The sequence below is a fragment of the Sinocyclocheilus grahami genome, unplaced genomic scaffold (assembly GCF_001515645.1).
Source record: "Sinocyclocheilus grahami isolate Dianchi unplaced genomic scaffold, SAMN03320097.WGS_v1.1 scaffold205.1, whole genome shotgun sequence".
Lineage (NCBI taxonomy): Eukaryota > Metazoa > Chordata > Actinopteri > Cypriniformes > Cyprinidae > Sinocyclocheilus > Sinocyclocheilus grahami.
This window is the reverse complement of record NW_015505384.1, coordinates 337,615-358,699: the sequence shown is the minus strand read 5'-3', so window position 1 is coordinate 358,699 and position 21,085 is coordinate 337,615. Positions and strand designations below refer to the sequence as shown.

General features: G+C 36.0%; 2 protein-coding genes across 3 annotated transcripts; one reads left to right on the top strand and one right to left on the bottom strand.

Moving 5' to 3' along the window:
* Positions 1-1,851: 1,851 nt before the first annotated feature.
* tnfa (tumor necrosis factor a (TNF superfamily, member 2)) lies at positions 1,852-3,886 on the bottom strand. The gene is made up of 4 exons (XM_016286092.1): positions 3,578-3,886; positions 3,442-3,469; positions 3,257-3,328; positions 1,852-2,291 (listed from the first exon to the last, which is right to left on the bottom strand). Exons 1-4 carry the CDS (start codon positions 3,752-3,754, stop codon positions 1,852-1,854), a joined length of 717 nt encoding a protein of 238 aa, XP_016141578.1. The 5' UTR covers positions 3,755-3,886.
* Positions 3,887-11,757: 7,871 nt separating this feature from the next.
* LOC107595621 (phosphatidylinositide phosphatase SAC1-B-like) lies at positions 11,758-20,297 on the top strand. 2 transcript variants are annotated; one of them, XM_016286091.1, is made up of 19 exons: positions 11,758-11,838; positions 12,125-12,222; positions 13,341-13,415; positions 13,531-13,658; positions 16,461-16,610; positions 16,991-17,050; positions 17,125-17,158; positions 17,418-17,519; positions 17,595-17,680; positions 17,788-17,874; positions 18,018-18,086; positions 18,175-18,254; positions 18,794-18,892; positions 18,991-19,129; positions 19,430-19,499; positions 19,605-19,677; positions 19,754-19,847; positions 19,923-20,015; positions 20,211-20,297. In XM_016286091.1, exons 1-19 carry the CDS (start codon positions 11,810-11,812, stop codon positions 20,277-20,279), a joined length of 1,635 nt encoding a protein of 544 aa, XP_016141577.1. In that variant the 5' UTR covers positions 11,758-11,809; the 3' UTR covers positions 20,280-20,297. The 2 variants fall into 2 exon arrangements, with proteins under 2 accessions (XP_016141577.1, XP_016141576.1); XM_016286090.1 differs by lacking the exons at positions 11,758-11,838; positions 12,125-12,222 and adding an exon at positions 12,571-12,641.
* The last annotated feature ends 788 nt before the right edge of the window (positions 20,298-21,085 follow it).

Below are 21,085 nucleotides of genomic sequence, written 5' to 3'. Positions count from 1 at the left end.
TATATATATATATATATATATATATATAACATTTCTGTCCCCCTCACTTCTGAAATGATGGCTACGCCCCTGACTAGAAGTAAAAAGATAAATATAGGCTATAAACGAACTACACCACAGTTGCATTAACCTGTTTGGTGTGATGATGTTTAATGTCCCCAACAACGTCTGTAGTGCCTCTTTTAAGACAAGTAAAAGTATTTTACTGATGTATTTTATGTGGTTGAATAAAGTGTGAAAACAGCTTGAGCTGTGTTTACCACAGACCTTATTTCAGACACTTAACCAAAAACCCATTAAAAAAAAAATAATTATAAAACCACTGACTTCAACCAGAAGTGCTAAAATGCTGTTTTGGCCTCTGCAAAAATCCATAATCCCTGCAGCTATTGAATCCTGTTTTTGAAAATTCTTATTGCAATCATAGAGCCAACCTTTAAACTATAGTTCACTGGCAGTTCCTGATTGTTTACAGTTCAGCAGAAGTTACTCTTATAATCCTGATCTGAGATTTATGGAAAATACTCTTGTATGAAGATGACTCCAAATTTTAAGTTAAAAAAACAGCATTCACAGTTAACTCTCTTCCAATAGACAATGACTGATTTTTCAAGCACACACCTGTGAAAACATATGATTCTTCTATAACTAGAAAACATCGACTCCCACTGATCAAATATCAACAGATTATAGCTGTAGGCAAATGAGAAAACTACCCCCATAATGTAGCCTGCACATTATCACTCAATGCCTCAAGAGTTTTCCAATGTTGTGTCACAAAAACCCACTGATTTTACTCCTCAATCATGGTTAATTAATACCAGAGTAACAGTTAGGCCTGAATAACCACAAAAATGCCCACTCTACATGAGTGTTCCCTGAAGCTTGACATGGTGGTGCGTGTAAGGGAGTTTCCCCTCACCAAAACCACACAATTTTCTCTGATGAGGAAACAGTGTCAGCGGAAACATGCACATGGAGGGGTTTGCAAATGCATGATTGAAATGCAATTTCCCTAGTACCCTGTTTTCTAAATTTGAATACAAATATCTTGAGGACTGCGATATTTGTTTAGCCTCTCATTTTTTCATCACAACAGTAACCTCTACAACAACTTTTACACAGCAGTGTTTATACCCTTTGCTCTCAGTAGCCTAATATCAGAACCAAAAACAAAACTGATTTAAAGGAAAGGTGGAAATTGCAGAGAAAATGCAAATTACACATCAGAATGTATGGATTAGCCTACATGGACAGATTTATTACATGTCTGAATTTCATTACAGTAGCAGTGCAGTATTTTTTCATTCTTTTAATAAATATTTAAATAAATATTTAAATAAATAGACATAAATACACATATTATTAACATTATAATTTCATGTTCATAAAAAAAAAACTTTAAAAAATATATATAAATAACTTGGATTGCTGTAATTCAGCATTCGTGGACACTAGCTGAAAACGCTCATGTTTCCCCCACATTATTTAAATAATATCTGGATCCCTGGATGTGATCCATAAGAGTCATAGAGTTACATATTTTGACCTGTTTTAATATAAAACATTCACTATGGGTCATTTCGGTCTAGGTTTATCAGTGTCATTGCAGTGGAAGCTCGGCAGGATGCTTTCCTACCCACAGGTTTCCTTTCTTTGCTTACTTTTCAAGTTTTACTTGATGTCCAGCTACACTTAAAAAAAAAAAAAAGGAAAATGTACTGGTAATTTTCTGCCAGGACATTATCCATTAATTTCACGTACATTTCCATTAACTCTAAAGCACAACGCAATGCAGTGCAAAATTCAGTACATTGTAACCTATTTTCACAGATTTTTTTAGAGTGCATATCACAGAGCAAATGCCCCAAAGAAGGTCTTTCCGTTATCGCTTTCGACGAGTGGCAGGAGTGCTTTCGTTGTTTTGGTGCGCAGCTTGTCTCCAGCTTGCAGGCTGAAGGCTGCGCCAAGATAAATTGTGTTGTACCACAGGTCATCAGTGTCAGATGCATGCACGCAGGCGGAGCGGATTGCGCTGAAAAGTGCCTTGTAGTCGACATAGGAATCGGAATAGCGCTCCACCGCGTGGCCCATATGCACAACATCGTGGTCCTCAGGCATGTCAGTCTTGCAGCTGACGTGGAAAGACACCTGGCTGTAGACGAAGTAAATGCCATCAGTAGGAATGATGATCTCCCCTTCCACTAAATCCAAGCCGCCTGTAGCGAAAGCCTGGTCCTGGTTCTTTTTCCAGTCTAGGCTGTCTGTGGACACCTTAGGTTCATATGCACCTAGAGAAGAATACAACAAAAACATGGCCTAAGTCGGTGCTACTCAACAGGTTTTTCGCTGCAGGATGCAGATTTTACATTGGACATCAAGTGACAACACTACCGGATTCTTCATTCAACTTTACCATAACGGCTTATTTTATGGTATTGGTTAATACCATTCATAAATATACTAAGGCTAATACATTTTTAACATTTCAAGTTGCCTAAATTAACATTAGTTAATATATTGAAAACAAACATGAATAAATAATGAACAACGGTAGTCTATACAACATTAACCTAGATTAATAAATGCAGTAAAAAATGATTGTCCATTAATTTATGGACACGTTACATTGATACTTAATGCATTAACAAAGTAAACACACGTTCTTAAAATGAAACACTGAAAAGTAATATTTATTTATTTATTATTTAATCATTTTTTTCTATAAAAAATATTTATACATTTCAAAATTTCATAGTCTTGGCAGCCACTACACAAAACATCAAAACTATGTTTATCCTCACTATAAGTGAAACTGTATCTACTGTAATAAGGGTCATGTTTTCTCTTAATTTCTAGAGTTTGTCTGACTTTCAAGGATGAGAGCATGTCATGCAACCTGCTCATATTGGTGTCAGTATTTGATTCATTTCTAATTGACAGATGAATTTGAGTTTGACTGGAACTTTGGCCTTTGACTAACAAAAACAGACCTTCTTTTAAAAGTACTTCTAGGAGTGAAATCTGACACGTATTTGTTTATCCTACATTTTTTGAAACATAACCAAATTATTAAAGTTTATAGTCCAGGCAACTTCATACAATCACCCCCAAAAAGTATTTGGGCTCTTAAATGTATAATGCAATGCAAAGCTGTATAAGCTTTTAATGCATTCTGAGGTGAGGTGACATTTAGCATACAGCTCATTTATTTACAGCTCATTTACCACTTTTAGCACTTTTGAATCAAGCTTACCTGTTAAATGGATGGCAGCCTTGGAAGTGACATTTTCTTTTGAAAGATGATCTCTTAATGTGAGCCTGAGCTCTGATGGGGAAAGACACAAAATAACTAATTTAACATGATTTAGTTTCACAGAAAATAAAATGATCTGATATGAATGGAAAAAATAGGATCTGAAACTGAGGGTCGGAACTCACCATTTCCACCTTCCTGATTGTTCTGAGACTAGAATGAACAAGAACATCACAATAAGTACACCATAATGCACAAATATGTACATGAAATGGCATATTTACAATGACATGCATGATGTGTATGGGTCAGGATTGTCACCTTGTTGAGCGTGAAGCAGACAGCGGCGGCGGCACACAGGGCCACAGCCAGCAGGACCCCACACACCCGCCAGACACCTGACGTTGAAGAGCCGCCGCCTGACGCCTTCCTCCTCGACACCATCACCTGCGGTAACAGCAGTCCTTCTTCAAGAAACTGACTCTCGAGATCCATCATCACTGTCTATTAGTCCTCGCAAAGCTCAAGTTAAACTATGTACAAATATTAGAAATTGCAAAGTGCAGATGCTGTCAGTACACTTTTAAATGGTCTTGTAAAGTCCTCAGCGCAGTTTAACACTTCAGTGTTTTTCTTGGTTGGTCTGTCGGTGTTGTGCTCAGAAAAACTGGTTCTTCATTCTTTTTAAAGTACACCACTGCAAGACCAGGGGAAACTCCAGTGATGTCAGTGGGGAGAAAAATGAGCAGTAGAGGGAGACAAACCAGATACACCCACACAGATACATCCACACCCACTTACACACAAAGGGAATTACAATCACAAAAATAATGCAGTTGTTTCATGGACCATTGTTTACAGTTTTGTGACATTGTATCAGTCTAAAAACAAAGGTTCTTTATTGGCATCTATGATTCTATGAAGAACCGTTGACTTCCATAGAACTTTTTCACTGTGCAAAAGGTTCTTTATAGTGGAAAAAGTTTCTTCTAGAGTTTTAAAATGTTATTCAAACTAAGAAAAAAAACTTATTTTAAGAACTATTCACTGAAAGGTTCTTTAAAGAACCCAAAAGGTTCTTCTATGGAATCACTGCAAAAACCACCTTTTTTGGAACCTTAATTTAAAGAGTATGTACATTTATTTTAAAATCTTATACATACATTATATATATATGTGTGTGTGTGTGTGTGTGTGTGTGTGTATACAGGCTATACACACACACACACACATGTATAGCCTAAGTATAAATCTCATATATGTATATATATATATATACATATATAAAACTTTTCCATTTAAAATACTGTTATATATAATTTATTTAGTTCATCTGAACCTTTTTGGTCTTTGAATATTAGTGATGTATGACTTTTCATAATTTTATTATACATTTTTATATAGGTCTATTTGTTAACTGTTAATTTGTGGTTACAGTAAATCAGATTTTAGATTTGTATTTTCATTTTGAATTGAGCAGTTAAAATGAGACCTGTGGGATAAGATGACTCCCCTAGAATTGTGATAGAAGGCCAGCATGTTGTTACTTGTGTTTTTATTATTTAATTGAATAATTATTAATTCATGAAGGTATTGCATAATATTTCCAGGAATGATATTTCAAACATCATTATTCATCATAATATACGTTAAGTGAGTAGAATCATTAAATCTTTATAGTATATCACTATTTCAACAATCCCTTCAATTAAAAATATAAGCCTACACTCTTAAAAATAAAGGTGCTTCAAAAGGTTCTTCAAGCGATGCCATAGAAGAACCATTTTTGGTTCCACAAAGAACCATTCAGTCAAAGGTTCTTTAAAGAACCATCTCTTTCTTACCTTTTTATAATCTGAAGAACCTTCTTTCGCCACAAAGAACCTTTTGTGAAACAGAAAGGTTCTTCTGATGTTAAAGGTTCTTTATGGAACCATTTAGACAAAAAGGTTCTTCTATGGCATCGTGAAGCACCTTTATTTTTAAGAGTGTATACATAATTCATAGAATTATATAATTCATTCTGTACGATTTCTCTGTCAGTATTCAACCAAATGATGCAATGCCAAATTTATATATAAAATGTTGCATTTTACATGACACCCTTTTGTAATAAATCATGAAAAATAATCACATTTATAATAATTTTTATTTCACATATTCTGTCAAAATTAGATGACAACGGAGAGAGGCTTTTCCACCTCTTACTAAGAATAAATCAAAAAGTTTAGAATGGATTTTTCTCTTGTTAGTTGCAAAATTCTGCTCTCTCTTCACAGTTTTTTCCAAACTCAGTCCTCCGGTGCAAATGAGAGGTAAACGACGCAATTTCCTCTTTCGCGCGCGTGTGTGTGTGTGTGTGTGTGTGTGTGTGTGTGTGTGTTCATCATGACATGATTGAAAGTGCCCAAAGAAATAAGTGCTTTTGACATGTTCATAGGCCTCACAGCATGAACGTGTGATAGCAGAGGAATTATTCTGTCCATTTATCTCAGACAATGGCTTTTCACCACATCAGTGTTTGGATGACTGGGGATGTTAGTGTAGCTCTGCTCACTGCTCGACAGGTAGATGCTTGTTAAAACACAAACACAGAATAGCAACAGAAACTATGACTATAGGTTTATCATCAATACAGAAAAAAACAAGGATTATTGGTGTATAATTACATTTAAAAGTAAATCCTCCAATTTTTACCATATCATAATGAAAAGTTTAATTTTGCCTGTAAAAGGTGTTTTATTGACTTCTTTAACTTCCCATCCTCTACCCAACCACTATATACTATATATTTGATATCTTTGTAATTGGTTTGGACATTGTAAAGTATGCTCCTTTCTGATTATTATTTAAATGTGTTAGATGTTCACAGATTTTTTTAGTTTTCCTTAAATGTGACACTTCAAATGTATTTTCTTGGGCTGAAATATATGGAGGGCAAAATATATTTTTAAATGCTGTTTTAAATATTTGAAAAATATATTTAGGGGGGAAAAAGTAGAAATTGGTAGAAAATATATTTACATAAATACATTTTGGATTTTTTTGTTGTTGTATATTTTAAAATATATTTATGGCATGGGATGACTTGTAATGGGATAAATTAATCAAACTGTCAGACTGATTACAGCAGGGAGACAGATATTTATAAATGCCCCAATATGTAATATTTCTATGATTACTATGAATGTACACATCGTGTACCAAAATGACAACTTTGTTGAAAACAATCAAGTGGTGGGATTTTGATCTTTTCATACCTGATAAATATATGATTATAATGTCAAACTCACAGACTCGCAACTTTACAGAAAAACTCCACATTTCTTTGACCGGAATGTCATGAAAGAAAGCAAAGAACTTCGACAACACTTCATGAACACTATGAAATATCAAACACAACAAAGACTTACAAAGTCTGACTTGTTGACTTCTTTCAAATTCATGTTTGACTTTTTAAAAGATTCACTTTGTAACAAATTGTTTTTGTTAAGATTTAATGACTAAGAGAGAGAGATGACCGCTGGAGTATACTATTGTAGCTGTATGGCTGCTGTCAGAGCTTGTAGACATATATGTACATGCAAGTGAAAGAAACTATTGCTGCACTGTTTTGCATTTAGAGCACTAAAAGCAGTTTTGGTCCTTGTCATCATCACCACATTGCTCAAACATGACAGGTTTATGTGGGGTTTATTATTTGGGGAAATGTGGTATTCCACTATACCAACAACACTGAGTCAAAAAAACGTTTTGATTGAATTTCCAGTGCATTGCCAGTGCATGGGCCCAATGATGCAAGGTTTCAGCATATTGCATGAGAGGGTTTCGAGATACGTAGGCTTCGACTGAACCTGGAGAACTCAAAAGTAGGGCATTTAAAAATAGTGTACTGAATCTCTGTGGTCACATTTCGGCGTAAGTACTCAACTGAAAAACACAGAGCTCTCTTTCAGCCCTTTATTATAGAACAATAGATATGTGTACAAAATGATATTTTTGTTGAGATATTGTATCTCAGGCAATAGCGTATTTACAAAAACATCATACTTGTCATTCAGTCATTGTAAATATTGACAGATGAAAGATTCCCCTGAAATTACTAAACTATCTATTCATCCTCCTCCATAATTATGACATTACTTCTTTCAAATATTATCAGTCTTCCCAAAGGAAGTGAAACTGAGTTTTAGTTTAGAAGGGAAATATAAAATACAGCTCAGAAAGTTTGGTCATGGGATGCCGTGTTCAGAGGTACTCAACAAGCTCATGCTCATGCCCTAAAGTATAACGACATCACAGCAGTGTTCATGAAATTGCCCATGTTTGGTATACATGGCAACGCAATATGACCCCCAGCTTCCTCCATGTGCATCATGGGATAAACTGACTCCCACATATTTGCTGGCAGAGTCTGACAGTGATTGAGGTGTTGAAAGATAAGGGGAATTCAGACATCTGAGTAATCTAACACTTGTCTGACTAATCTCATAATTTTGTACAATAACAAAACTTCCTCTTTATTTAAACAGAGACTGCATGCTAATCTGACAGGTATTGATGGAGAAATCATTGGTTCATTGGACTGACATATGTATGTGCCATTGCAAAATGTTGGAAGTAAATATTACAATTAATATTAATAAACAAGATATTATACCAAGTGTTGTTTTTTGTAAAGAAATATTGCAAATGCACACTGGTTTTACAATGATAAAACAACAGATATACTGTTCATAATAAAGCCATTCGGTCTGATATTATCTAATGCGTTGACATTCAAACATTTTTAATGCTTTTATACTAATATATCTGCACTACTGATCAAAGTTTGAGGTCGGTGAGATTTTGTATAGTTTTGAAAGTGTCTTATGTTCACCGAAGCTGCATTTATTTGATCAAAAACACTGTGAAATATTATTACGATTTAAAATGACTGTTTTCTATTTTAATATATATTCAAATGTAATTTATTCTGTGATACAAAGCTGAATTTTCAGCATCATTACTCCAGTCTTCAGCGTCACATGATCTTCAGAAATCATTCTGATATACTGATTTGCTGCTCAAGAAACATTTATTTTCATTATCAATGTTGAAAACATTTTTTTTAAACCGATACATATTTTTCTTACATATATTTCCTTTTTTTCTTAGGATTCTTATAAATACAAAGTTCAAAAGTATGAAAATGGACATATTTTGAAGCATTATAAGCGTCTTTATTGTGAGTTTAATGCATCCTTGCTGAATAAAAGTATTAATTTCTTTGAAAAGCAATCTTATTGACCTTTTGAACAGTACTGTATATACTATGCATTTCCCTTGAAGTCTTTGCACATGATTCTATCCTTTGATCAAGATGCAAATGCTGTTATGCTACAAGTCAGTGGATGTGATGATACTCCCAGTTATTCAGGGGGACATACTTTTGTGGGTGTCTAGTTTCACGGGTGAAACAAGGTTTCCTCTTTCTCCTACAATCACCTTTTATTAGGTTGGGTGCTTTACCTTGCCCTGACACATCTTAGGGTTGAGATTGTGGGTGGGGGACTAATCACACTCCCTAAATACTTCAAGGTCTGGGAATTTTTGTTAATGTTTGCTCATTTTGAATAGCTGTGGGAAACACACAGACACTCACACACACACACACACACAAAGGGGACCTTTCAACAACCTTCCAGCACACACGTACCTGCGTGCTTCTGCTGAATAGATATGCTGTAATCCTGTGACCACAATTTCCTAGCTCTGCAAACTCATTCAATCTTCTTTTAAAAAGCATGATCATATTCAATACATTGTGCAATACCTCATATAAATGTATATATTTACTTAGAGGGAGCCACTGTATTTATTTGAGTTTTTCCCATAGATTTCAAACATTTGTGATTATCAAAAGTGTTCCTTTTATTAATATATTTAAACAAATAACTAAGCACGAAATAAAAGAAAATACTCTGTTAAACTGTAAAATGAGATCACGACGCCTTAGTAATGTGTTGTTCTTATTGAGATTATTTGTATATGAAAGCCCATTTCTGTCACATAAGAAAACAAATCATGCGTTGGTCAATCATAATTATGAGATATCTATGAAAAGAAATTATGACATACTAACTTGAAATTATGAAATAAAAAACATTCGACTTTTTATGTCAATTCTGGCTTTTTATTTCACAATTTGTACTTTTTTATCTCATAATTTTGTCACAGTTTTGACGTTTTATTTACGTTGTCGTACATTTGACTTTTATCTCATTACTGTCATAGAATGTCATGATTTTGACTTTTCACTTTATAATTATGACTTAGTTTCTCATAATTGTATTTTTTATGTCCCACAGTAATTATGACTCTGTATCTCCTAATTATAAGTGACTAAAGCCTGATTTTTTTTCTCATGTAATGGAATGGGCCATAGTGTATGAGGATTATTATACCTAAAAAGACTTCTTGAGGCTCGAGCATGAAATATTCACCGCAAAATAAAAAGGTTAATAAGCTCAAAAGCATTGTTAATGCTTGAGAAGTAAATAAACAGCTATATCTTTCAAAAACATCTTTCATAGACAAACCTGATGATATATAAAATGAGACCAAAAAAAGCCCTGTAGACAAAGACCTGTTTAGGATCCCTAGTTTTTTTTCTTAAAATGTATTTGTTTGACTGCAAGATATTTTACAACATAAGGAATATTTTAGATGTAACCAGAGATGTACGATTCATAATCTGTCTTCTCTCATTTGTCGTAAATCGTGGATATATGTTGTCCTTTTTTATTGCTATAAAGAAAGTACAAAAATCAATGCCAAGGTTAGTTTAGGATCCCTAGGTTTTTTTATTATAATATATGAAACACAGAATGACATTAATATACTACATGCCAGGGAGCAAGAAAATAATGTACCTTTTAAAAAGATTCACAGTTTTTACAGCTTTCTCATTGGAAGAGTCAGAAATCAAATACATATGCAGTTGTAACTCTTCCAGAAAAAGGTTTAAGAAAGGCTTACACTTGCAATATTTACATTTGTGTACAAAATATTTGGCGAGAAACGAAATAAGATTGAGTACATAAAAAAACATCTGATTGTTCTCTTTCAAAATGTGCATAACCCAGAATAACATTTTCATATTTCAATGAAATTTCAGGAATTATACCACAAAAAATAGTACTCAAAATGTTTTGCCACCGATTCTTAGTATGCTCACAATACCAAAATAAATGAGACAAATCTTCAATTTACATCAAAATCCTCTGAAATAAACCTTTGTAAAAAAAAAACATTTTGTGGGATAGCACCGATGACACTTTTTATAAGACACTTCTTTTATCTTATTGTACAAAAATAATTTTTGAGGCAAAACCCACACTCTAGCCCAGTTCATTTCACCTACATGGCTGTTCCAATAAAAGATGGCATTCGGACAAGAGACAGCCTCATTCTGGAACAGAGCACGAATGCTCCTATTATTTGATTTGGTGGTACACTCTTAAAAATAAAGGTGCTTCACGATGCCATAGAAGAACCTTTTGGTCTAAATGGTTGCATAAAGTAGGGTGACCATACGTGCCATTTTCCCTGGCCAGGATTTCTATATTGCCTAAAATATCTAGGTTTTGGCTTTGTTTGCGTGTGCATAAAGAACCTTTAACATCTGAAGAACCTTTCTGTTTGACAAAAGGTTCTTTGTGGCGAAAGAAGGTTCTTCAGATTACAAAAAGGTAAGAAAGAGATGGTTCTTTAAAGAATCTTTGACTGAATGGTTCTTTGTGGAACCAAAAATGGTTCTTCTATGGCATCGCTTGAAGAACCTTTTGAAGCACCTTTATTTTTAAGAGTGTAAGGGATAATTTACCAACATATGTATCAAATACATTGAGATATGGCACGATCTGAGAGACCTTGTTATTAAAAACATAATAATCCCAGAAGGGATAACTCCAAAAACAATAGCATATTCTTTCGCTGTAATTGGGATTTTATAACGTGACAAAAACTCCTCATATTTTAAAGGAATCCCTTGGTCATTGAATAACTGTCTCACCAAAATAATATAATTTTTAGCCCAATTATCAAAATTAATTGATTTATTCTTGTACAGCAGATCTCTGTTGTGCCTAATGATATAAATGTGTGAGGAAACATTATGCTTGTAAATGAAAGACCACGATAAGAGACATTGTTTGTGAAAGTGAGACAAAAAATGTAGACTACCTAATTTAGAAAAGAATAAGATTTGGTATAAAGTTCCATAAAGAGGTGGGATTTTTAAAAAATGTTGTTTAATCCAATTTATTTTAAATGTATAATTTAGGGTAGAAAGGCTGATGAAATGAAGTCCACCTTTTTCATAAGAATTCATAACTACAGATTTTCTAATAATAATGTTTCTTATTTTTCCCATAAGAAATGAAATAAGCATTGGTCGTTTAGGATCCCAATGAGGTAACCTGCACCCTCACGTCTCAACCGGAAGCTGCGCCTTCCAATCGCCACGCCCACATAAACGTCACGGCAGAGTGACCAAACCCGGAAGTGAAGATGGCGACCGCCTACGAGAGGTTCAACCTGTAAGTTGAAACTTTTATTCGAGCGCGGCGACAGATATAAACGCGCCTCGCTTTAATGAAGGGCGTCTGTTTTAATGGCAGCGTCCGTGGGCGCTGTCAGGAAGGTCCAGGGCAGTTTTCGGTCGTGGTGAAAGCTGCTCTCGCTTAAGCCGTTCAGACTGGCTGTGTTTCAAAACCCAGCGAGCTGCATGTCTAGACCGCGTTTAAACGCGACTGCATTACGACAGCTCAGGAGTTAGGTTTATTTGTTGAAAATAAAACATTGTCTTTTCTGCCTTTTTCATAGGCATGCAACACCTGAGAAGTTCTACATTGAGGCCTGTGGTGATGGAGCTAATGACGTGTTGGTTATTGATAGGGTGTCCACCGAGATGACCCTCTCAGGTACAGTCTGACTACTAATAAGACTGCAAACCAGTTCAAATTCTTTGTATTCCATTTCATCTTGAATGCAAATGGCCCATTTTATGATTACAATGATTACAGTTTTCTTTTTTTTTTTAAAGAACTTAATACTTTCACTGAACAAGGACACATTAAATTGATCAAAAGTGACAGTCGAGACATTTAAAATGTTACAAAGGATTTCTATATCAAATAAGTGCTGATTGAGAAAAGCCTCAGAATAGACTTGTGGCACTGTTTAATCAGGAGTTAGGTTTATTTGTTGAAAATAAAACATTGTCTTTTCTGCCTTTTTCATAGGCATGCAACACCTGAGAAGTTCTACATTGAGGCCTGTGGTGATGGCGCTAATGACGTGTTGGTTATTGATAGGGTGTCCACCGAGATGACCCTCTCAGGTACAGTCTGACTACTAATAAGACTGCAAACCAGTTCAAATTCTTTGTATTCCATTTCATCTTGAATGCAAATGGCCCATTTTATGATTACAAGTTAGTAAGATGTTTTCTTTTTTTTTTTTAAGAACTTAATACTTTCACTGAACAAGGACACATTAAATTGATCAAAAATGACAGTCGAGACATTTAAAATGTTACAAAGGATTTCTATATCAAATAAGTGCTCTAGAATAATAAAACAGCTCATTTAAAATATAGTTTGTCTTCCTGAGGTTGCCGAGGAACATTTTCTGAAGGTTAAAGCGCCTAATTTCTCTGACCATGTGAAAAAGTACAGTGAAAAATGTATAGTTTGAGCAGCTGTGATCTGACATTTATGAACAGCTACAACTTATAATGGAATCAGACCTTTTAAAGTATACAGGCATCGATGAAAAGTTATGGCAGCTATTTGGACTTTGCTGCAGTTCTCTGTTTTAATGGTGACCTTGCAAAGTGACATTTCATCACTGTTGTCAGTGTGACATTTTACGTTTGAGGTAGTTGCTGTGGTCTTTTGTTAAAGGTGTATTCCAGGAATAGCACAGCACAGGTCTGTTACTTCCTCTTATTGAAGCAAAGAAGTATATTAAATATGCAATCGTCAAAATGAGTGTTACTGTGACTTGAATGGTGCATTAATGTTTTTTCCTCTTGAAGGTATTAAGGACATCCCCCCATCAGGCGTAACCAGGCCCATTTGTGGAATCATGGGAACTACTCGCCTGGTGGCTGGTAGGTTCTACATTATTATGATGTTCCGATTTTCCAGAGAATTCAGAATGTTGATTGTATGATGTATACTGTTGATTACCATGACGCATGATTTTTTTTTTTTTTGGTTCTGCAGGGATGTACCTCATAGTCATCACCCGGAAAAGGAAAGTGGGCGACCTGTTTGGCCACACTGTGTGGAAAGCGCTGGAGTTTGAAGTGATTTCTTATAAGAAGACCATTTTGCACCTCACAGACATTCAGGTCATTAAAGTCCCTAACCTCAACCTTCAGTTTAATGCTGATGTTTGTGACACCTTGAGTAGAAAGCGGGCTATAAATGTCATTCGTTGTTTGATCAGTTGCCCAGTGTTTCTCTAAATCATAACCAAAGGTTTCCTGCTCTGAACTTTTAGGCCTTTTTTTCCATTTACAGTTTACTCAGAAATGCTGTAAGAACAACGCAACAGATTCACCCCCGGCTTGTGAAATTGGGTGTACTCATACAGTAAATTTTTCATTTGAGCCCACGCTCGGAACGCAGCGATATCTCATTACAGTGTTGTAAACTTGCTGCATTATTTAGCAAGGAGTCTTCGGCTGAAATGGCCTTGGATGCAGCCTGTGAGTAGACCAGTATTGGACACGTGAAGTGTTTTCGTGCTGGAGTTGAAACAAGTACATGGGAGGCTTGACTGCAGCCAACTAGATCATTAAAGTACTCCAAACATCTCTACTCTCATCAGAAGGTTCAGTGTAAGCGCATGAGGTCTGCAGTGGATCCTTCTAGCTACACTAGCTTGGTTTCATGTGCTGTTTCGTTCCAAAATGTGTCCGAAAACAAATTAATGCAAGTGCGTTCTGCGTTCTCAGCAATGTTTGCATACTTGCCTAAACTATGTTTCTGGCCTGGATGAAAGTGTCACACGTTTACTAATCCGCTTTCCACCCTGATTTTAGAGAAGGTGATGATTCCTTGCATGAATTGTCTATGTAATGTTTTATGTTGAATATTGTGAAATTTTCATAATGAATTGCATGTAAAAATAAGCGCTTTGGGCAGAGTTGAGCAGAAGGGAATAACTGCAATGAGAGATGAGTTTGCGTACAAAGGCAAATGGTTCTGCTGACCAGGTTCTTCTGGGAGGAGGAAGTGATGATTCCTTGCATGAATTGTCTATGTAATGTTTTATGTTGAATATTGTGAAATTTTCATAATGAATTGCATGTAAAAATAAGCGCTTTGGGCAGAGTTGAGCAGAAGGGAATAACTGCAATGAGAGATGAGTTTGGTTCTGCTGACCAGGTTCTTCTGGGAGGAGGAATCAATTCAGGTCGTTCATATTCCACTCCATTCCCAGAGCTTCATGGATAGTGATTCTGTAACAGCAGAAAGGATATGCTGGCATTGGATGAGAGTTTAGTTTTGGCACCCGCATGTGGACCAAAGCTTGTTTTCAGTAATGATTAGGGTTGCTCCGATTGATCGGCTGCCGATCGCTATCGGCCGATAATCGCTTTGGGAAGTTTGATCGGCGGTCTCTATAAAGGCCGATCTCAAGCTGATGACTCGCCTGCGGTGAGAGGTTTGGCATGACATGCAGCGGCAACTGTCTCAATCTCTGTCAGGCGCGGGTAAAGTAATTATAATGCTGAAGGTGAGGTACAATTCATATTTCTTTATTAAATAACTTACAAAGTAATTTGAAAACTTTCTGTGAAACGTAATTTCACAAAGAGCATGAGTGAATCATGGCGCACTCTCTTTCTTTCCCTCTCAAAATGCACAAATGGCTTCAAATCACCACATGGCATCTGCACTATAAGCGAGCTACACACTGCACAGTTGACACAGGAATTGTCACTTGCACAATCGAGACAGTGCCGCATCATCACTAAAAGTTATCATTTGCATTTCTTTTTAAGCCTTGCCAGTGTTTAAACTATTCAGCACTCGCGCACTCTCCTAGAGTGAACAGAAATCCTGATTGGAGCATCACTATAAATAATTCTAAATGATAAAAAGAGGCTTCAAAAAGATCAGCATCAGTGATCATACCGGCAGAGACTGCTTCCTGTGATCGTCGATCGTTGATTGGCCCCAAAAATCCTGATCGGAGCACCCACCCTTAGTAATAATTAATGAGTTGTACTAAAGTAATATTTCTGTGAGTGTTGTGTGATGCATTGGAGCAAATTAACCCATGAACATGCTTGTTTTGAATACATGATATGCACTGGCTTCAACTACAAGACTCTCTCTCTCTCTCTCTCTCTCTCTCTCTCTCTCTCGATCGAACAAGTGAAACCCTTTCCCTTTGTCAAAGTCATATAGCACTAACTTAACAGTTAGTTCTGTTACAGGCACATTAAGGGTTCACAAGAGAGATACGAGTTCAGATTTCAGATATTGTGATCCAAATTTGTCAATTATAAATTTAAAGTAATTTAAATTAAAAGTTTATTTGTTTTTATTAAATTTGCCAAAGAAATGTGAGAGGTGTTTTTTTTTATAAAAGAAAAAATAGTATCACATATTATGATATCATAAATATAAATATTGCATTCTTAATACAAACAAATAGTTTATTATTAGTAGCACTGCTGATTATTAGTAGTATGAATAATTAATAAATGATAACAATAATTAAAAGTAATAAAATAATAATAGAAATATTAAAATATCTCAATATAGTTTATTACATTATTTATTATATACATGATGTATATATTACAATATTACATTATTTAATGTATTACTTGTTGTTACATATTATAATAATGATAATAATACTTGATCTGCAAATATTCACATACAATTTTATTATATATTAATAATCTATATATTGTGATGTATATTGATATTGACTGTAATTGTAAGGTTTACTATTAATTATAATGCCTATATTGCTCAGCCCATTTCCCCATTGTCCTGTCATTTCTTTTGTGCCATAAAAATGGAAAAGGCCCCAAATAAAATAATAATTAAAACAATAACCCTAGTCTTATTTCTGTTCAAATCATCTGTTGCCGCAGTCTTATTCAATGGCTGTTTTCTTCTCACAGATGCAAGACAACAAGACGTTTCTGTCTATGATCAGCAATGTACTCAACACAGACGGTTTCTACTTCTGCACGGACTATGACCTGACCCACACCCAGCAGCGCCTGTCCAACACCAGCCCGGACTTCCAGGAGATGAGCCTGCTGGAGAGGGTGAGCAGAGCAAAGACTGAGGGATGATGATGATGATGATGGCAGAAGAGAGACAGAGCTGTTTGAAGTTTCAGTGGCAGAGAGAGAATGCTCGTTGTCTAAAACTACATCCCTCATTTATAAAACTGTCTCATTGTAAGATAGATTGCACAGCTCTTGTTTTACCTGCTGACACGCTGTGATTACCCTCACATTTTGTTTTTATGTTTTCAAAGAGTATTTGTGTCTGGCTTTTGACACAGTTTGTAATTTTGCAGTGTTCAGTGTTTTCAAACCGCTTGTGTACATTTGGTTACATTGTTCATGTATTAGACACTTCAAAAAAACAATAACTTCTAAGAGGATTCCTGTACATTGGTCTTCATCATTTCTCCACACAGGCAGACCAGAGATTCATGTGGAATGGAAACCTTTTAAGAGAAATAATCGCACAACCTGAGGTATAAAAAATATACCTAATTCATAAAACGTATGAGGAAATCGCACATACTAATTCACTGATTCCCCTTTTCAGCTCCATAAATTTGCATTTCCTGTCATCCACGGATGTATCCTTTGAGAGATGTCATGTTGTTCATAGTTAAGTTGCTCACTTTATTTTGCCTTGATTGTCCAGAGGAAGCAAATTATGAAGTGTATGCTGCTCCTCTTAAAGATCACAGTATGTAGCTGGTCACGATTAGTTAATAATAATATGGTCCGTAATCGAATTATACATTTGTACTGTAAATTGCTTTGGATGAAATTGAAGAAATAAGTAGTAGTTGGCAAATGTGTGTGATATTGTGGCTTAACCCATTGCTTCAGTTATTGTGATGAAGCCGTGTTGCATCAATGGGAAGGTGTTTGAGTGGATCCTCATCTCTAGACGGAGCTGTTTCAGAGCTGGGGTCCGGTATTATGTCAGAGGTGAGATTCAAGCGTATATACATATTCACACAGTGGTCTTTGCTGCAGATATTACAGTTTTCCCCTGCGCCTCAGGCATTGACTCTGAAGGACATGCTGCTAACTTCGTTGAGACAGAACAGATAGTCCAGTACAATAATGCCCAGGCGTCCTTTGTGCAGGTTGGTGGAAACCACTGTTGGCCTCTATTACAAGAATATTTGTTTTTGACCTCCCAGAATTCACCTCACAGATTTCATTTGTGCTCTTTCACTCTCCGCTTGCACAGACTCGAGGCTCCATGCCCTTTTTCTGGTCTCAAAGACCCAACCTGAAGTACAAGCCCAAGCCACAGATAAGCACTGACACCAATCATGTAAGACCACTTATGCTGCTACAGCAACTTTTTTTAGTTGTTAGGTTTTTTTTTTATTTCAACTATCAGAGGTTGAGAAACGTCTATCTATCTATCTATCTATCTATCTATCTATCTATCTATCTATCTATCTATCCTTGCAGATGGATGGATTCAGGAGGCATTTTGAGTCGCAGGTTCTCATTTATGGCAAACAAGTGATTCTAAATTTGGTGAGTGAACTCTTTCAATCCAGTTGTGTAGCCAATTGTAGTTGATTGTGATTGGTCACATAGTTTAAAATAATTGCTTTATCTGCAGGTGAATCAGAAAGGATCTGAATTGCCCCTTGAACAGGCCTTCGCCAAAATGGTCAACGGCATGGAGAACGGACTCATCAAGTATTTCAGCAGTTTCTTTTAATGCCTACAAATGCATTTTTAGTGGTGCTTGCTAAGGCAACTACTATTGCTCATACTAGGAATATACTTTGAACAAACCCTTAAGACTAAGTATTGAAGTACGTCACATAACTCATCCTACACCGTTTGTGCTACAGACATGATTAATGCCTCAAACCATGCGGCTTGTTGAGGAGAAGTGTGCTGTTACTTTCTAAGTGATCAGACTTTAGACGTGTGGGCTTTACTTTCATCAAGGCATTTAATTGATCTAAAAAGTAAAAGCAGTAATATTGTGAAATACTACAATTTAAAATAACTGTTTTCTATTTGAATATATTTTAAAATGTAATTTATTCCTGTGGTATCAAAGCTTTATTACTCCAGTCTTCAGTGTCACACGATCCTTCAGAAATCATTCAGATATGCTGATTTGTGGCTCAAAATTTTTTTTTTATTATTATCAATGTTGAAAACACTTGTGTTTCTATCTGCTACTTGTATATCACTGTTTAGTGACGCTTTGCATCTGTTTTAAGGTACATAGCATTTGACTTTCACAAAGAATGCAGTAAGATGAGATGGCATCGCCTCCAGATTCTCGTTGATGCTGTTTCTGACATGCAAGAGGAGTTTGGGTTTGTACTCATTTCTGTACCTTTTTATAGGAAAGACTGTGGTCTGTGATGTTGTCACTGATTCGCTTTGATCTGGTTCTTGAACGCTGATTCTGCAGGTACTTCATGGTGAGCTCAGACGGGAAGGTGACGTCCGAGCAGTCTGGAGCCTTCCGCAGTAACTGTATGGACTGTCTGGACCGCACTAACGTTATTCAGAGCCTGCTGGCCAGACGCTCTCTACAGAGCCAGCTACAGGTGACGCCACATCACAAACAGCATGTCTGACGCATCCTAACTAGGTGTGATGCAATTGAGGACACTCTTACGCACTCAAGAAAGCTGACTGTCTGTAATTTTGTGGCTTTGTGCAGGATTTTTCAGTCAGTTGGGGCCACTTTCTTGAAACTTGATGAATCATGTCTGTTTAGGAAGTGTAAAAACGCGGTCATAATTGATGACGGACATATAGAAATCAGCGATATGGATCAAAAATGTGGTTAAATATTGATTTGTCATCATGTGTACCTCCTCACCTTGAGCTGTATGTCATTTCAGAGGATGGGTGTCCTCCACGTAGGCCAAAAAATTGAGGAGCAGGCTGATTTTGAGAAGATTTATAAGAACGGTGTGTTTATTTTGCTAGAAAATTCCCTTAGTAAACACAATTCTCTTGTTAGCGACTGTAAATAAAGCAAGAAACCTCATTATTTTCCTTTTCTTTTTCTCGCAGCGTGGGCAGACAATGCCAATGCTTGTGCTAAACAGTACGCAGGAACTGGAGCCCTGAAAACCGACTTCACCAGGTATTCATCCCAGACTCCTTTCAGAATATGCACAGTTGTGTGCGTCTACCATTGTAACCTTCACCTTTGACCTCAGAACCGGGAAGAGGACTCACTGGGGCTTGGTAATGGACGGCTGGAACTCAATGATCCGTTACTACAAGAACAATTTCTCAGATGGGTTCAGACAAGTGCGTATGAATTCTTTGTCTTTATGTCTTTCAATCAGACTGTGGTGAATTTTAAGTAGTTGACTTTGCCCACAGGACTCCATCGATCTCTTCCTTGGAAACTATACAGTGGATGAAACCGAAAGTTTGACGCCTCTGAATGTGCAGAAGGACTGGAAGTTCCTTTTGGTCAGTGCTTTTCCCATACTGCCTGTAGTGAGAGAGAATTTGAATTAAAAGAGGACATTACTATGACGAATAAAAAAGAGAAAAATTTACTCCAATCTGCTTCATGCAGTCCTCACATTTATAATTCAACACCACCAGCTGCTGGTCATTCCCTGCTTATTTTATATTCATGTGTCTCTGTAATTCCTTCTGCAGCTTCCTGTTATTATGTTGGTGGCCTTCTCCATGTGCATCATCTGTCTCCTAATGGCTGGTAAGGTCTGACATTATAACACAATGTGAAATAAAGCAATAGGGTCAATGTCATGACACATTTTTGTCCAAATCTATAGACCTTAGTCAGGTTAGATGCCATATTGAGTTTAATGCAGATGAAAACCAGGCTGTGAGGGATAGACTTGGCACAATGGCATACACTGCTTACTGAAGGTTTTTTTCGGAATAATGTTTTATCAGCTGAGCAATTGGTATGTTGTTAAACAATTGTACAATCCATTGAATGCACTGTACTTCTATCCCTCACAGCCTTGTTTTCATTCCTGTCAACAATTCAATATGGTGCTACTCTGACTAAGGTCTATTAATATATAAAATTTTAAAAAGTAATTTACACTTGAATACACCTCTTTTATGATGTTTTTAATTTCTGAATTACAGTTCATTTTGATTCAAATGTCCTGATATCATAAATTAGAAATGTAAAATGTTTCCTAGAATTTTTTTTGAACAAAACTGCTTATTAATTTTTGAAAAAATTGTATATCAAAGTCATGTGATGCGACTAAAAGGGCATGTGGTGCAAACAACATGTGAAAACATGCAAGAAATAAAAAACATAAAATAGGAAGATAGAATTATATCACTCAGAGCCCTGCAGATTCTCATGACTGTGTCTAGATCAAGGAGTCTCAAAATATTAGACATACTTTATCAATGCAAGGTTAGTTCAGGTTGTCAAATGTCATGTGGTGCAACTCCCCAAAAACTTGATATTTCTGAATTAATAAGATTTGTTGAAAAAAATCTTAATATATATTATGTGCACTCACATGTATTGAATGTGTAAAGAA

Coding starts and splice junctions, on each gene's coding strand:
- tnfa (XM_016286092.1), bottom strand. CDS start 3,754: ATGATGGATCTCGAGAGTCAGTTTCTTGAAGAAGGACTGCTGTTACCG. Junction 3,329..3,441: donor CAATCAGGAAGGTGGAAATG/GTGAGTTCCGAC, acceptor TTTCCCCATCAG/AGCTCAGGCTCACATTAAGA. Junction 2,292..3,256: donor GGCTGCCATCCATTTAACAG/GTAAGCTTGATT, acceptor ATTCTTCTCTAG/GTGCATATGAACCTAAGGTG.
- LOC107595621 (XM_016286091.1), top strand. CDS start 11,810: ATGGCGACCGCCTACGAGAGGTTCAACCT. Junction 11,839..12,124: donor GCCTACGAGAGGTTCAACCT/GTAAGTTGAAAC, acceptor CCTTTTTCATAG/GCATGCAACACCTGAGAAGT. Junction 13,416..13,530: donor AACTACTCGCCTGGTGGCTG/GTAGGTTCTACA, acceptor TTGGTTCTGCAG/GGATGTACCTCATAGTCATC.